The sequence below is a fragment of the Varanus komodoensis genome, unplaced genomic scaffold, assembly GCF_004798865.1.
Source record: "Varanus komodoensis strain SLA01 unplaced genomic scaffold, ASM479886v1 scaffold53, whole genome shotgun sequence".
Classification (NCBI taxonomy): Eukaryota; Metazoa; Chordata; class Lepidosauria; order Squamata; family Varanidae; genus Varanus; species Varanus komodoensis.
The window spans coordinates 1,208,629-1,221,583 of NW_025336126.1; the positions used below are offsets into that span (position 1 = coordinate 1,208,629).

General features: G+C 44.2%; 1 protein-coding gene across 3 annotated transcripts; it reads left to right on the plus strand.

Moving 5' to 3' along the window:
* Positions 1-1,276: 1,276 nt before the first annotated feature.
* Positions 1,277-12,720, plus strand: HIRIP3 (HIRA interacting protein 3). 3 transcript variants are annotated; one of them, XM_044447914.1, is made up of 7 exons: positions 1,277-1,468; positions 2,077-2,197; positions 2,360-2,516; positions 4,086-5,434; positions 9,438-9,612; positions 10,623-10,721; positions 11,941-12,720. In XM_044447914.1, the coding sequence occupies exons 1-7, from the start codon at positions 1,389-1,391 to the stop codon at positions 12,084-12,086; spliced, it is 2,127 nt and encodes a 708-aa protein (XP_044303849.1). In that variant the 5' UTR covers positions 1,277-1,388; the 3' UTR covers positions 12,087-12,720. The 3 variants fall into 3 exon arrangements, with proteins under 3 accessions (XP_044303849.1, XP_044303848.1, XP_044303850.1); XM_044447913.1 differs by having other exon boundaries at positions 1,278-1,468; positions 4,083-5,434; XM_044447915.1 differs by lacking the exon at positions 2,077-2,197 and having other exon boundaries at positions 1,347-1,468; positions 4,083-5,434.
* Positions 12,721-12,955: the final 235 nt, after the last annotated feature.

The window sequence follows — 12,955 nt, forward strand, 5'->3', positions numbered from 1 at the left end:
TGACAAACTACTGCTTGAGCAATGCTGACCAAAGTATCTACTTGTATCATTGGACATGTCGTTTCAATTTCTTCCCGAAGTACCGCCAGTGTAGCCCGTACACCGTATCCTTTAAGGTCCCCCATAGGTAGAAGTCAAGGGGTGTTAAGTCAGGAAAACGTGGGGGAAACTCAACTGTACCTCTTCATCCTATCCATTGTCCTGGCAAACTCTTATCCTGGTAAGCTCTCACATCTCGGTGGAAGTGTGGTGGGGCACCATCTTGTTGGAAGTAAAATTGATCATTCCTCAAAAGTGCATGAAGTCCAGTTTAAATGGATGTGCGTAGCACGTCTAGGTACGTTTGACCAGTAATGGTACCTTCAAAAAAGAATGGTCCAGTTAGTCCCCTTACTGACAGTCCACACCAGACACTGAGACCTGGTAAATTTACTTCTTTTTCCACATGAACATGCGGATTTTCTGGAGCCCAGTGCTCACGATTATGTCGGTTCACTGTTCCATTCAACTGAAACTGTGCTTCATCAGACCAAACTATTTTCCCAAAAAGCTTCTCATCCTCTTGTACCATGTTTAGGAACCACTAAACTGTAATACTGTACCCTTCGATCAGAGTCATCTTCATTCAGTGCATGTAATAACCTTGGGATGAAAAAGTTCCATTTTGGTTTTAAGAATGCATCGAAATCTTGTTCTGCTAACTCCTGTCTCGTGCACATTATTCGGCAGACTCCTGTGGCAACCGTGTAAACCGCTCCAACACCATAGCAGAAGAAGCAGAACTTGTTGCTGTGCGAGGCCTCCCTCTTCCCTTGTGCACCTCAAATGCAGTCCCATGCATCTCAAACTTATCACAAATGCATGCAATTGTTAGGCGTGTTGGAGGTTCTGTTGCATATTCACGCCTCTATTGTCGTTGTACTTCCACAAAGTAATGGAATGTCAAATACCACTTCAAAATGGTCTTACACTCCTCAAATGACAACCGTGTTTCTGCCATTTTCTTTGCCTGTCCCACCTGTTGCATGATGACACTGACATTAATTTCATTAAGGCCGTCTTTTCAGCGAACCTCATACTACACATTGCTACCGGAATTAAATTCAACTTCGAAAAGTAATACATAAGTAACATCTCTTAAAATGCGTATACATTTTTTGGCACCCCCGGCATTTCCCATGAAGCCCGGCGACCCTCAGAAGCCGTCCCATTGGCTCGATTCCGATCCTTAGCGGACTACAATTCCCTGGGACCCTGTGGGAACGCTTTCGCCTAAATTTCCCAGCATGCAATATGCCGCGTAACTGCTCTCTCCATTACCTCTCCCTCTCTGGACTACAATTCCTATGAAGCCTTGCAGAGAGTAAAGACTACCTTGGCGGGAAAGGATGGCGGGAGCGGCGGCTGTAGGGCCGCGAGATATGCAGGACTTCGTCAAGGGTCTCTTCCGAGGGAGCCCTGACCTCAGGTGGGTGCTGCCCCTCTGGGCTGGGCGGGACCGGGGGTGGCTTTGAGCCGAGGCGTCTCGGCCCCCTGCTGTGCTGGCGCTGGACCAGGAGCTGGTAGAGGCGTGGACGCACCGCGGCTTGTTCCCCGAGCCTGCGTGCAGCGCCTTGCTGCCGTTTGGGATGGGAGTCCTATAAACGCCGTAAAGATGAGAATGACGCCGAACATGTGCAGAATACTTTTGCTTGTTTCTTTGCTTGTTGACTCTCCCCTGAAAGGGAGCCACACAAGCGGCTCCCCGGCATCAGGGATGATGGGTAGAAAGCCCTTTAGTTCTTTGAGTGTGACTTCCAAGGAAAAATCGCTTTTGTAGTAACGATAATAGATTTAAATGGTCGCCCGAAAATACACGTTTCCTGAGTAGCTTACGAAACAGAATTAAATTCGAAATAATAAACTACCTCCCTGGAAAAAGGATCAAAGTGAGGTGGTGGACTATGGTGAAGGAAACCTTGACGCACTTTAGCCACACCTGTGAGGTGCCTTTTCTGTACGTGTACAGTTTGATGTCATGATATGTGGTTGTTCTGTTGGCACCCCCTGCCTCACCATCATGACGGTCTTTTCCAGCATCCTCACTCATGCCATAGTGCGGAAGAAATATCTTGTCCATGTTGGGCAGGAGAGTCTAACTAAAGAGGAGAAGGAGCAACTCAAACGGCTGGTAGAGGAACAACTGCTCCAGATGAAGGTGCAAGCAAAGCTATGGGGAGAGGGGGCCCGCCCTTCCCTTGGGGAGCTAGCTGGGAGACCTTTGGGAGGAGAGGAAGGGTGTGTTGCGGCCTGGGAGGCAGTGGAAAGGATTTCACTAGCAAAAGCGAAACAGCCTTTGTTTATCTTTATGGAATCACAGGCTGATGATTCTCCAGGTGATGGAGAGTTAATGACTGAAGGCCAGGCTGCTGGGAAATCTGGAAGCCACAAAAGACTCCGTTGTACATCCAGTAGTTCTGACGGTGAGGTCAAAAGCAAACAGGAGCAGAAGAAGCAACGTACCAACAAGAAGTTGGGTAAGTGATGTGTCTATAAATGGTGCACACCACCTCAGATGCAAACACTCCCTGAAGTAGTTTAGTCACTTAAGCAGAGAAAAGAGCTGTAAGACTGGTTTCCAAGTGATGGACCAGCTTTCATGAAAGGTGCTTGACTTGTGTTGTTAGCCTTTCCCTGCAATGCACTGCTGCTTCTGAATATTACCTTTCTTTCTTTGTGACTGTGGTGAAGTCTCTGATTTTATAATAAATGGTGCAAAGAAATGCTTCTTTTTACTGCCATCTTTTCTATTTGAATGGCTTGTTGGAATGAAACTACTCTGTGAAGAGTATTATCAGGCAATGGAGGCAAGTCAGTAATCTGCTGCAATCAGTTTCAATTTTTTAAAAGCCATTTCATGTATCTTCCACTAAGGATGTCCCCCAACCAGCACTAACCAATCCCAGACTTGCTTGGGACTGGCCTTGATTTAATAAAATAAATTTTAACATGTACAAATAGAAAAAAATGGCCATTCCATTTGATAATAAGATGTGTATGTCGCTAGTTACATTGAAAATTATATTGTCCCTAATGAAAACTGCCTCCTTCCTCCTGGATCTATCCATAAAGATACCTTTATGAGAGTATGGAATAGGCAGGTGTTGATTTAAAAGGACTAATCTAGAATTTCACAAAAGATACAGCTTTTCCTGGGATTATACCACCTTAGAAAACAAGTTAAAATGTTCCCTTAACATGAAAAATATATCCATGAAAATATAATATGACAAAGAGTGAGGAGGAGGTTACCCTTACCTTCTCCTGGGTACTAATTTTCTAAAGACATAATCTTTAGAAAACATTCTACAATTCCTAGCATTTCCCCAAGCAGCTCTGCTGGCTGGGACATGCTGGAAGTTGTTGGACACCTTTTCATCTAAACATGTATAGGACTGTGCCCTAATTATGAGGAGTATCTGATGCAAGAGGAGCATTCAAACATGTCCCCCCACACACACACACACACACACACACACATTCTGAAGCGAGATAGTCCCACTTTCATGCCATTCCCACTGTCAAACATATCTCTTGGTGGATGGGTCCCTGTTCTGCCTTAGAAGTCCCAGTCCTTGGAATATGTAGAAAATGGTGATTGTGGAAGAAGAGATGCTCTGGACCCTCTCCAGAGATGCTTGCCTGGAGCCTGCCTTTGAGACGCCAATTCAAAATGATTGTTTGCCTGAGCAAAACAATCATCTCTGCTTTTTCATTATTTTATTGATATTATTCTAGCATTGTACTTCTTATTCTATTTTGATTATTGTTCTTTTTTGTTAATTTTGGTTTTATGGTCAGAAGGCTCCTTGAACTTGTATTTTAGATGGGATAAAAGTAACTTTCCCAAATTGCTATGCAGGAAAGTCAGATAAGAGCATAATCGTCAGAGTGAGTTATCCTTTGTTCTTTGCTTGATCTGCTCTGTCAGCACTGATGCTGTTTGCTTGTCCACAGACTGTTGTTACAATAAGACCTGCACGAAATTAGAGCTGCCCCCCTCGAGATCTGTCATGTCTTTCACTGTCACTTTTATCTTCCAGAAGTCAGTTCTGATGAAGAGGATTCTGGGATTGATTCAAAGAAAATACCACTCCATGGTAGACAAAAGCATGCTCCAAAATTTTCAAGCTCCTCTGACCAAGGAGATTCTGGAGCAGAAGGTCACACTGACGGATCTGGAAATAACTGGCAAAGTGCAGGGAACAAAAGAAGGGAGAAGCGAAAGGCCAACAAATCAGCCCAGAGGCTCCATGTTAGAAGACAGAAGGACAGGTCTGAGAGTGAGTCAGAAGGAGTCACAGATGAGCAACAGAGTGATTCTGAAGAGATTTCAGAAGACAAGGGTGCAGCAAAAGGTGAAATAATAAGCTTCGAGAATGAGGGAATACTGAGACACTGTAAGACTGAGAAAAGCAAAGGATGTGACAAAGAAGGAAACCTGCCTGGTGTCCAAGGCCTAGTAAAGGACAGAAAGATAGGCAAACAAAAGAGAACAAAGGAGTGTGAGTCTGAAGAAGATGGTGAGCCATCTAAGGTGAAGAAAATAACTGGGAAGAAAAGTGAGAGTGAAGAGGAGAGAAGTGGCATCAATAAAGTTAAAAAGCAAACTTGGAAGACTCAAGTGGAGAGTGAGGATGAAAGGAGGAGTGGCGCAGAGGAGAGGCCCAGGATGCCAGGAAAAGTAGCAAACCCTAAACAAATAAGGAAAAGTGGAAGTGCAAAGGAATTGGGAAGCCATTCAGAAAACAAGAGGCAACCTAAGCAAGGAGGGATGAAGAAGACACACAGGAGGAATATGAGTGGGAAGGTACTGGCAGATGAACAGGAGGTGAAGAAACAAGGGAAGCCCAAGGCAAGTGTGAGCAGTGAAGAATCAGAAAGCGAGATAGAGAAATGTCAGGGCTTGGAACAAAAAAAGAAAGGAATGCAGAAACCCAGCAGCAGTGAAGATGATGCAGAGAGTGGAGTCGATGAGACGGGGAAGAGTGAAAGCAAGGCCAGGAGGATCTCTCTGAGCAGCAATGAATCTGAGAGTGGAGCAGAAGAAAGTGAAAGTGGTAATCAGAGAAAGAAGAGAGTTCTTGAGAAGAAGAGCAAGGCTGTGTCTGGGAGCGAATCTAGCCAGGAGGAAGAATTACCCAAAAAGAAGGGAACACAGAAGTCCCAAATGAAGGTGGTCAGTAATAGCCAATCAGATACTGATTCTGAGGACTCTGGGAATGAATTGGTGGTGAAGAAAAACTGTCAAGGCCAGCAGAAAGCAAGAACAGGGAAGCCCCAAAGGAAGAGCAGCAAGGAAGAATTAGAGAATGAATCTGTTAAGGAGGAAGAGAGCTCTAGTTCTGAAGATGAAGAAAACTCCAGTTCTTTCAAACAGCGGCATACAGGAAAGGTGAGATGCTGCTAGTTTGGTGACTTAAAATATCAGTGGTTCACTGTAGTTCACAGACATGGCTTATCCTTCTCTGCCCCCAACAACGCATGTAGATTTTCCAACTGCTAAATCAAGCTGTTGCATGTAAAGTAGTAGGTTCTGAATATTAACATGCTAGTGTATATTTAACAGGGCGGAGGAGTGTCATTGTGAATGAATATGATTGCATCACTGCAATTGTTTGGGCAGCCTTGTTTTGGAGAATAGGCATATTTAGGGCTCAGCACTTTAGAATAAATGGCCAGTGCAGCCCTTGGGGCAAAGAAGCCAGCCCATCCTTACTCAGTCTTGAAGCTGGTTGCAGAGTTAATGCAGATGAGCAGAAGCTGCCCTGAGAGATGCAGCTGCAATTGAAGGGCAGAGTACATATTCTGTAAGTAAAATAAACAAAACTTCACCCATATGGTGACCCATTTCACAGTACAAGTGTGGAATCAAGTGTCAAGAATGCTGTCTGCTACAGAAAAATTAAGCATACAAAAATATTATGATGGCGGCGGTGGGAAGATATCTAGAAACTTCTCCTTGGCTCAAAAGCTAGTGTGGGAAATATTTATTTTAATTTCCATACAACCCAACAGCTGAAGCTCTCTGGGCAGTTCACTTTTAAAAGACAAGGTGGCTGGTCCAAAGTCACCAAGTGAGCTTTGTGGTAGAGAGGGAACTAGAACCCAGGGCTCTTGAAAGTCCAGCCATCTAACCACTATGCCAGTTCTCATTTATGAGGGTGAGAAAGGGAGTAAAATTATCTCTGCTTCTTTATGCACCTGTTAGGATTGGATGTTCATGCAGCCCACTGTTCTTCCACCTGGCCTGACTGTGAGTCCTGGCTCATGTGATCGGGGAGCAGGCAGAAGCAAGCTGCAAAAAGAGAGTTAGAAGGTTATGAGAACCTTCAGCTCCTCAGAAGTATTTTTACTCTCCACGTATCGCAGAGATTGTCAGGGCCACAGCAATTTCCCATCATGACATAGCAGTGAGGTAGAAAAAAGTCAGTCTTAGGAAAAAAGTAGATTCCCCCCTCAAAGTTATAAATAAAATATTAAATTTCTCTGTAACTTAATATATAACATAGGTGCAATTAAATCACATCATAAACCTGCTAAACCTACATTTAAATCCCATAAAATAGAAATTACCTGCCAATCAAACAAAGGTGTTAATTTCAGATTTTCATTGCCTGAAAATTGTTCTGTCTCACCTAGTTAACACTTTTTGTTTCTGGAAAGTTCCCTGACTGAAGTCAAATGTGAAGAGACACAGGCTAGATAGAATTGTCACGTGGTGTGGGGGTTAGATGCAGCAGGGCAGAGGAATTAGTTAAGACATAAAGACAGTATTGCAGGGTGGATAAAATCCATGCTTTAAAAACAGATTTTAACTAATTTAAATTAGTTTAAACCATAACTATCAAGTCTTTGACCCTAACGGTTATGAGCATTTTGTATTTGTCTACTACTTGGTTTTCTGTGAGGGCAAAGATGGATGACACAAGGATAAGCAGGAAAAAGCAGCAGCAGAAAGAAGGTGGAAAGGCAGAACTGTTCAGCATGGATCTCTTTGTTTTCTCATAAAGATTACAGCGCTAAACACATTAAACTCTATGGGTGGGTTTGGATGCCACACTAAGGCACCCTGCTAAAAAGCATCATGGATAGGTTATTCACTGAAGGCCAGTCATTCATACTTGCTGTGACTTGTTCCTTCCTCATTTCCTCTCCCCTCCATCTTCCCACTGGCTCCGGCACATGTCCCAGGCACTGATATGGCAGATTTCTTTGTTCCAGCAGTCCCTGCATCAGCAGCCTTTCTGCAATTGTCTGCTGGAGTTGCTGGCTATCAAGAGACACCCCACTCCCGCAGCAGAGTGTCAAATAGAATTGATCTTTAGAACCCTTAAAAATATATAGGAATGTGTTCAGCAGCTTTTCTTCACCTGGGGAATGTTACTGTTTGTGCCATAGCCATATTTGGAGCAGCATCCAAATACCCCTCTCTTGTTCATTCCATCTGCCATTGTGGAGGTAGCTTTTTTTAAAGGCTGCTTCAACTTTACACTGAAGTAAGACTACTCACCCACAAAGCATTTTCCACTGCAGCCACTTTTGGCTCCCTACCTCCCTTCCTGCTTGTTACCATTCTTGGCTGCTAGCAGTCACATCTTGATATCCCTAATTTTTAGGGGGATGAGGGAGAACAGCATCGGCATGAAATCACAAGGGATTTGCTGCTTTGACCAGATGACCTTCTAGCTGCTCTGGATATTCCACATTAAAATCACCTTGCCATGTTTAGACAACAAAATAAACCACCATGGTTATCAACCACCCTAAAATAAGCCAAGGATTTGTAAGATTTGTAAAAATAAACCATCCTTAAGAAACCTCTGGGTTCATCTGACAAGGCTGATCACTCATGGTAGGTTGTCATGTGTGAAACAGGTCAGTGGGACTTATTTCGTAGAAGATATGAATAGGACTGGGCTGTTAACCTCAAACTGTCATGGTTGTTGGTTATGAGAAATGCCGTATAGAAACCTGTTAAAGCTATTCTGTTGTGCATGCACATTCTGGCAAATTTCAGGGGCAGGCATGAGAGGCTGACTGTTTTGGCTGGTCTGACAGCTCAGAGCCTGAGAATGAGATGTATGCAGGGGAGTTAGCCTATCCTGGCAGGACTGACAGCTCAGTCTTTGCTAATGAGATGATTGTTGAAACTGACGCAGTTCCAGGTGCAGTCCAAGGCCATGGGCCTGTGCCTGCTATGGGAGAGATTGTTTCAAGGGCAGCCAAGGGGCCTAGTCAACCTGCCCGTGGGAATGAGCAAGAGCAACAGCATCTTGGGGGATGAGCTTTAGAGAAGGGGAGTTTAATCAGAGGGGGAACTCCTGATAGTCCATTATCACAGTTGTAGTGTGGCCCACTTGGGTTCTCTGAAGGAGGAACACAGGGATGCCAGTTTCCACAGCACTCCTCTCCCCAGGGACAGACACAGAAGGAGTCATAAGGACAGCTTTGGGTGAAGAATGCTGAGGGTTCAACATTTCACTTTGTGTATGCTCAGAGACTTGCATGTAAAATAAAGACATTTGGCAAAGAAGTGCTTGTGAGACTGTTACTGCTGAGAGAGAGAGAGAGAGAAACTCAGCTGCCCTTAAACTAATCTCTCCCATAGCAGGCACAGGCAAGTACCCAGGCCCTTAGGCTGCAGCTTGAACTGGGTTCATTTCAACAATCATCTCATTTTCAGAGTCCGAGCTGCCAGTCTTGCTAAGATAGGCCAATTCCCCTGCACACATCTCATTCTCAAACTCTGAGCTGCCAGTCCAGCCAAAATGGTCAGCCTCTCATGCACTGCCTCTGGAGCTTGCCAGAATGTGCACACATGACATCTTCCTTCTGGGGGTAACAGGGAAAGCATGCATAATATATATGGTGAGACAAAGAGATGCAGAGCATCCTTTTAAAAAGAAATGTGGAAATAATACTAATTGCAAATTAACATGGCTTATTGGCCAGATTTGCACCATTATTCTGGAAAATTTAGTGGGAACCTTGTTTTCACATTTTTCATGCTGATTTAAATCAATGCACCTTGCTCTTGCAGGGTCAGTGTTGCAATTGTTCAAGTTCAAACAACGCAGTACAGCTCATCAGGTGTTGTTTAACCCATGCTGTTGCATGTAAAATCCCTGCCCGAGGATTGTCGTGTCACACAAATCTGGTCAGTGTGCGTTATGTGAGGTTTAAATGACAGACTGTGCGTTATGTAATGGTAGTTTAACCCTTGTATAACCTATTCTCACAGAGATCGAATGGCACAACAACAATTGCTGGAATTGTATAACGTGGCATTTTGCTGTATGATAAGACATGTGGGTTTATTTAAAAATAAATTTTTGCATGCTATGATGAAAAGTTCTCTGATCTTGACCTTTCTTCCCATCTCCCAATGGCTGCAGGGCAAAGATCATAATTCTGGGAAAAGGGAAGAGCATTCTTCCGTCCAGCGCTTGAAGCGCTACATTCGGGAATGTGGTGTGCACCGGAATTACAAGAAGCTGCTTGCAGGTTGCCGCTCCCGCAAAGCTCAGGTGGAGGTGCTCAAACGGGAGCTCGAAAACCTTGGCCTGAAGGGTAAAGTAGTGAAAGTCAGAGCATCCAGCAGCAATGGGACAGGCAGGGAACAGCTGTATGGGGTGCAGGTGTTAGGCTAAGCAACTCTGTGCTGTGTTCTTCTGCCAAATATCCAAAATTCTGTGCCCAAGGAAATCCATGTTTAAACCCCAAAAGATGTGAATTCTGCAACCTATCTGTTTGAACGATGTTCACACAGCAATTTTCAGTCATTCTTTTCAAGACCAGTAACTGATTCTGTGCTCACTGTGGGGAGGATTATGGAAAGGAGCATGGAGGACCCCTCAACCAAGGGGAATCCAACTCCATGCCTCTTAATTCTGAAACCCCATCCGGTGCATTCCTGGCCCTGACTTTATAACAGGGATGAAGAAGGCTGATGGACTGCAGCCCCCATCAGGTTTTACCATTGTGTATACCAGCTAGGGTTGGTGGGAGTTGCAGTCCAACAGTATATGGAGGGTTCCAGGTTGCCTGCCTCTTCTGTAACCTTGAAAGCTAGAAGCTTGCTTTTTAAACAGTAGGAATAATCCAGAAATCCACTGTAGAAAGCTGCTTTATACAGGCAGAGCATTGGTCATTCTTACTCAGTACCAAACAGCTGTGACTTGCCAGGGTTCAGTATAAGGGTCTGTCTTGGGTTTATTTGGAGATGTCAGGAACTGAAAGAGCTCTGCTTCTGAGCGACACCTCTTCCCTCAAACTGAGCTGTTTTCCAGTTTCTCTCACCCCTATTCTCTGGTTTGCAGGGTGTAGATGCATTAGAGTGAGTTTTGGTTTGCAAGACAGAAGGAGCTGGCTTTTCTCATTGCTCTATGCCTGCGTGAAGCTGTTGCTGTTTAATTTCTGCCTGTTGTGCAGCTTTTAAAGGCATTGGCCCTCTGTCGGGGAAACGAGAGGCAGCCCTTTTTGAGAATGTAACCAGTTCTGCATCTAGAATTCCAAGCACTGGAGAAGGCTTGTCCATGTGTCTCACTTTTTGGCCTGTATCTTTCCTCACCTCTTCTTAGGGACGCCATCTCTAGCCAAGTGCAAAGCCGTGAAGCAGAAGCGTGAAGAAGCAGCTGAGGTAGCTTCACTCGATATCAACAATATTATCACCACAGAAGGTAAAGGGAGCTTGATGGGGAGAATCAAATAGAAGGGGGTTGCCTAGTGATGCAAGAGTTCAGGTTGGGAATCCAGAAGCTTTCAGAAGCAAACTTCTAGTTTTCTGCTTTAGTTCTCTCTGTGCATTTGGTCCTGTCTCCCTCATGTCGGTGAACAAATGCAAAGCTGAGAAATGGTTCATGATGTACTTCCTTTCAGTTGACTTTCTGAGAGCCTATGCTAATAGTAGGATAGATCTCATTTGAACTCAGTCAAATAAGATACAAAAAGATGCAAATCCTCAGATTAACATCACTGATTTTCCAGCTCTAGTTTCCATTTTTACTTATGCACTGGGGGGCAGGAAGAGACCAAAGGGCATGAGAATAAGAAAGTCACCTTTCAGTAATGAATGTGTGTGTGTGTGGTCTTGATGGGAGTGGGGGGACAAAGTGGGTATTGCATCAAAGGGGCTTTGTGAAGGCCTAGAGTGAATTTGCTTGGAAGTCATGCAGAAAGGAAAGATGGCTGTATTGGCCATAAGCAAAATTCCAAAATCAATATTAGTGTACCAGGTAAAACATCAGTAGAAGCCAAATTGTGTAACTTTACCTAGTAACTGGAGAGGACAAACCCTCAGAAAATCAGGCCTCAGCCTCAGTTGAGTAAAATCCTTATATGCTGTCTGAAACTCAACAGCATCTCCAAATTTGTTAATCTAAAGACAGTCTCTCTCTATTCCTGCTGCCAAAGGAACTTGTGTTGCTTCACTGAAGAGGAAGTAACCTTCAACAGCTGAGTAAACAGCTGGGTTTTTATTGGTGCATCAAATGTTTTATTGGTGCATCAAATCAAATGTTCCTCCAAGCAGGCCTAGGGGCAGCTTCAGCAACTCCAGGTGAAACCATCACATCACCTGCTGGAACCTTATTTGAGTAGCTGCAGACTCTTCTTTTCCAATCCATCTCAAGACCTCTGGTCATGCAGGTCTCATGACTTCAACCCCAAGTCTGGAGATCTTGAAAGCGTCCATTTTTTTGTGATCTTTTGATTGGCCACCTAAAGGATATTACACTAATGGTTTTGGCATTTTGCTTTGAAGGATTTGAGTTGTTTGTGGTGGAGGCAAAACAAGCAGTTTGGTCCCTAGAGGCCTATGGGTACTCGACAAAGAAGGGTCATTGTTGCAGCATGTTCATGAAACTGTCCTCTCTCCCCCACTCCCTCCCTGCTATGCAGGCCGCCCAAGGCGTCGCAACGTCTGGAGTCTCTACAGCAAGCCTCTGGAGCCGCCCAGCTCCCCAGAGGAGCCTCCAGTCCGTCGTCGTGCTACAGACTGGTCCCACCTTCGCGGGGTCATCAGCTCTGATGGGGAAAGTGATTGACTCTGAGGTGGAGGGAGACTAAGCATTTATGGATCCTTTGTTGCCCTAGTTTTGAGGGGAAATGTGGGTTCACGTAGCTTGACAACCTAGAGGGCTGTGTTCATAACCCATTTCCTTTTCTGCTCAACATGTAAGAAAAAAGACCTTTTGAAAGCTGCTGTTAGTTTTTCCTTTTACCAGGAAAAAGGGAGGGCATAAATGTCTCTGCTGAGCCAAATATTTGTCCCCCAGGCAAATATACCTGCTCTTGAGAAGGAGATCAAAGAAAGGGAGATCAGGCATTTCTTCAGATATCTGAGTTCTTTAAATACTTTTATTTTGCCCCTAGTTTTATCTTATTGAATATCCTTAAACAAGAATGCAAACGAGTGCATGTTGAAAGGAATGTGTTCATTTTATGTATATTTTGGGACCCCGCCACTTTCCATGTTTTTGAGGCATTTTCCCCATTTTTCTTCAGCACAGCCTAGAGGAGGAGTCCTGGTTCGAGATGTCATTGGGGTAGGTGGGGGTGGATGTGCCCCTGTGACATGGAGCACATTGAATGGTTCTTGTAAATATGATGTTTCAGATATTTTATGGTTGAAAAGTAATGTGTTTATATTTGTTTAAATAAAAAACCTTTTAGACTTCAGTGTACTAGAATTATTTAACTGAAGCCCAGTCCATTCCTCCTCCCTGTTGTAGCACCATGTTCTTCTTGAGCATGTGTACCTTTCTTTCTAGAAAACTTCACCAAAATCTGGCATGGAATCTAGATTAATAGAGATGTTGTATGTCCTGTAATTTTACCTTAAAAGGACACATTTCTAAATCTCCTGAAGCAAAGGAGCCTCAGCTGCTTCATTTGTTTGTGCTTCCTCACTACA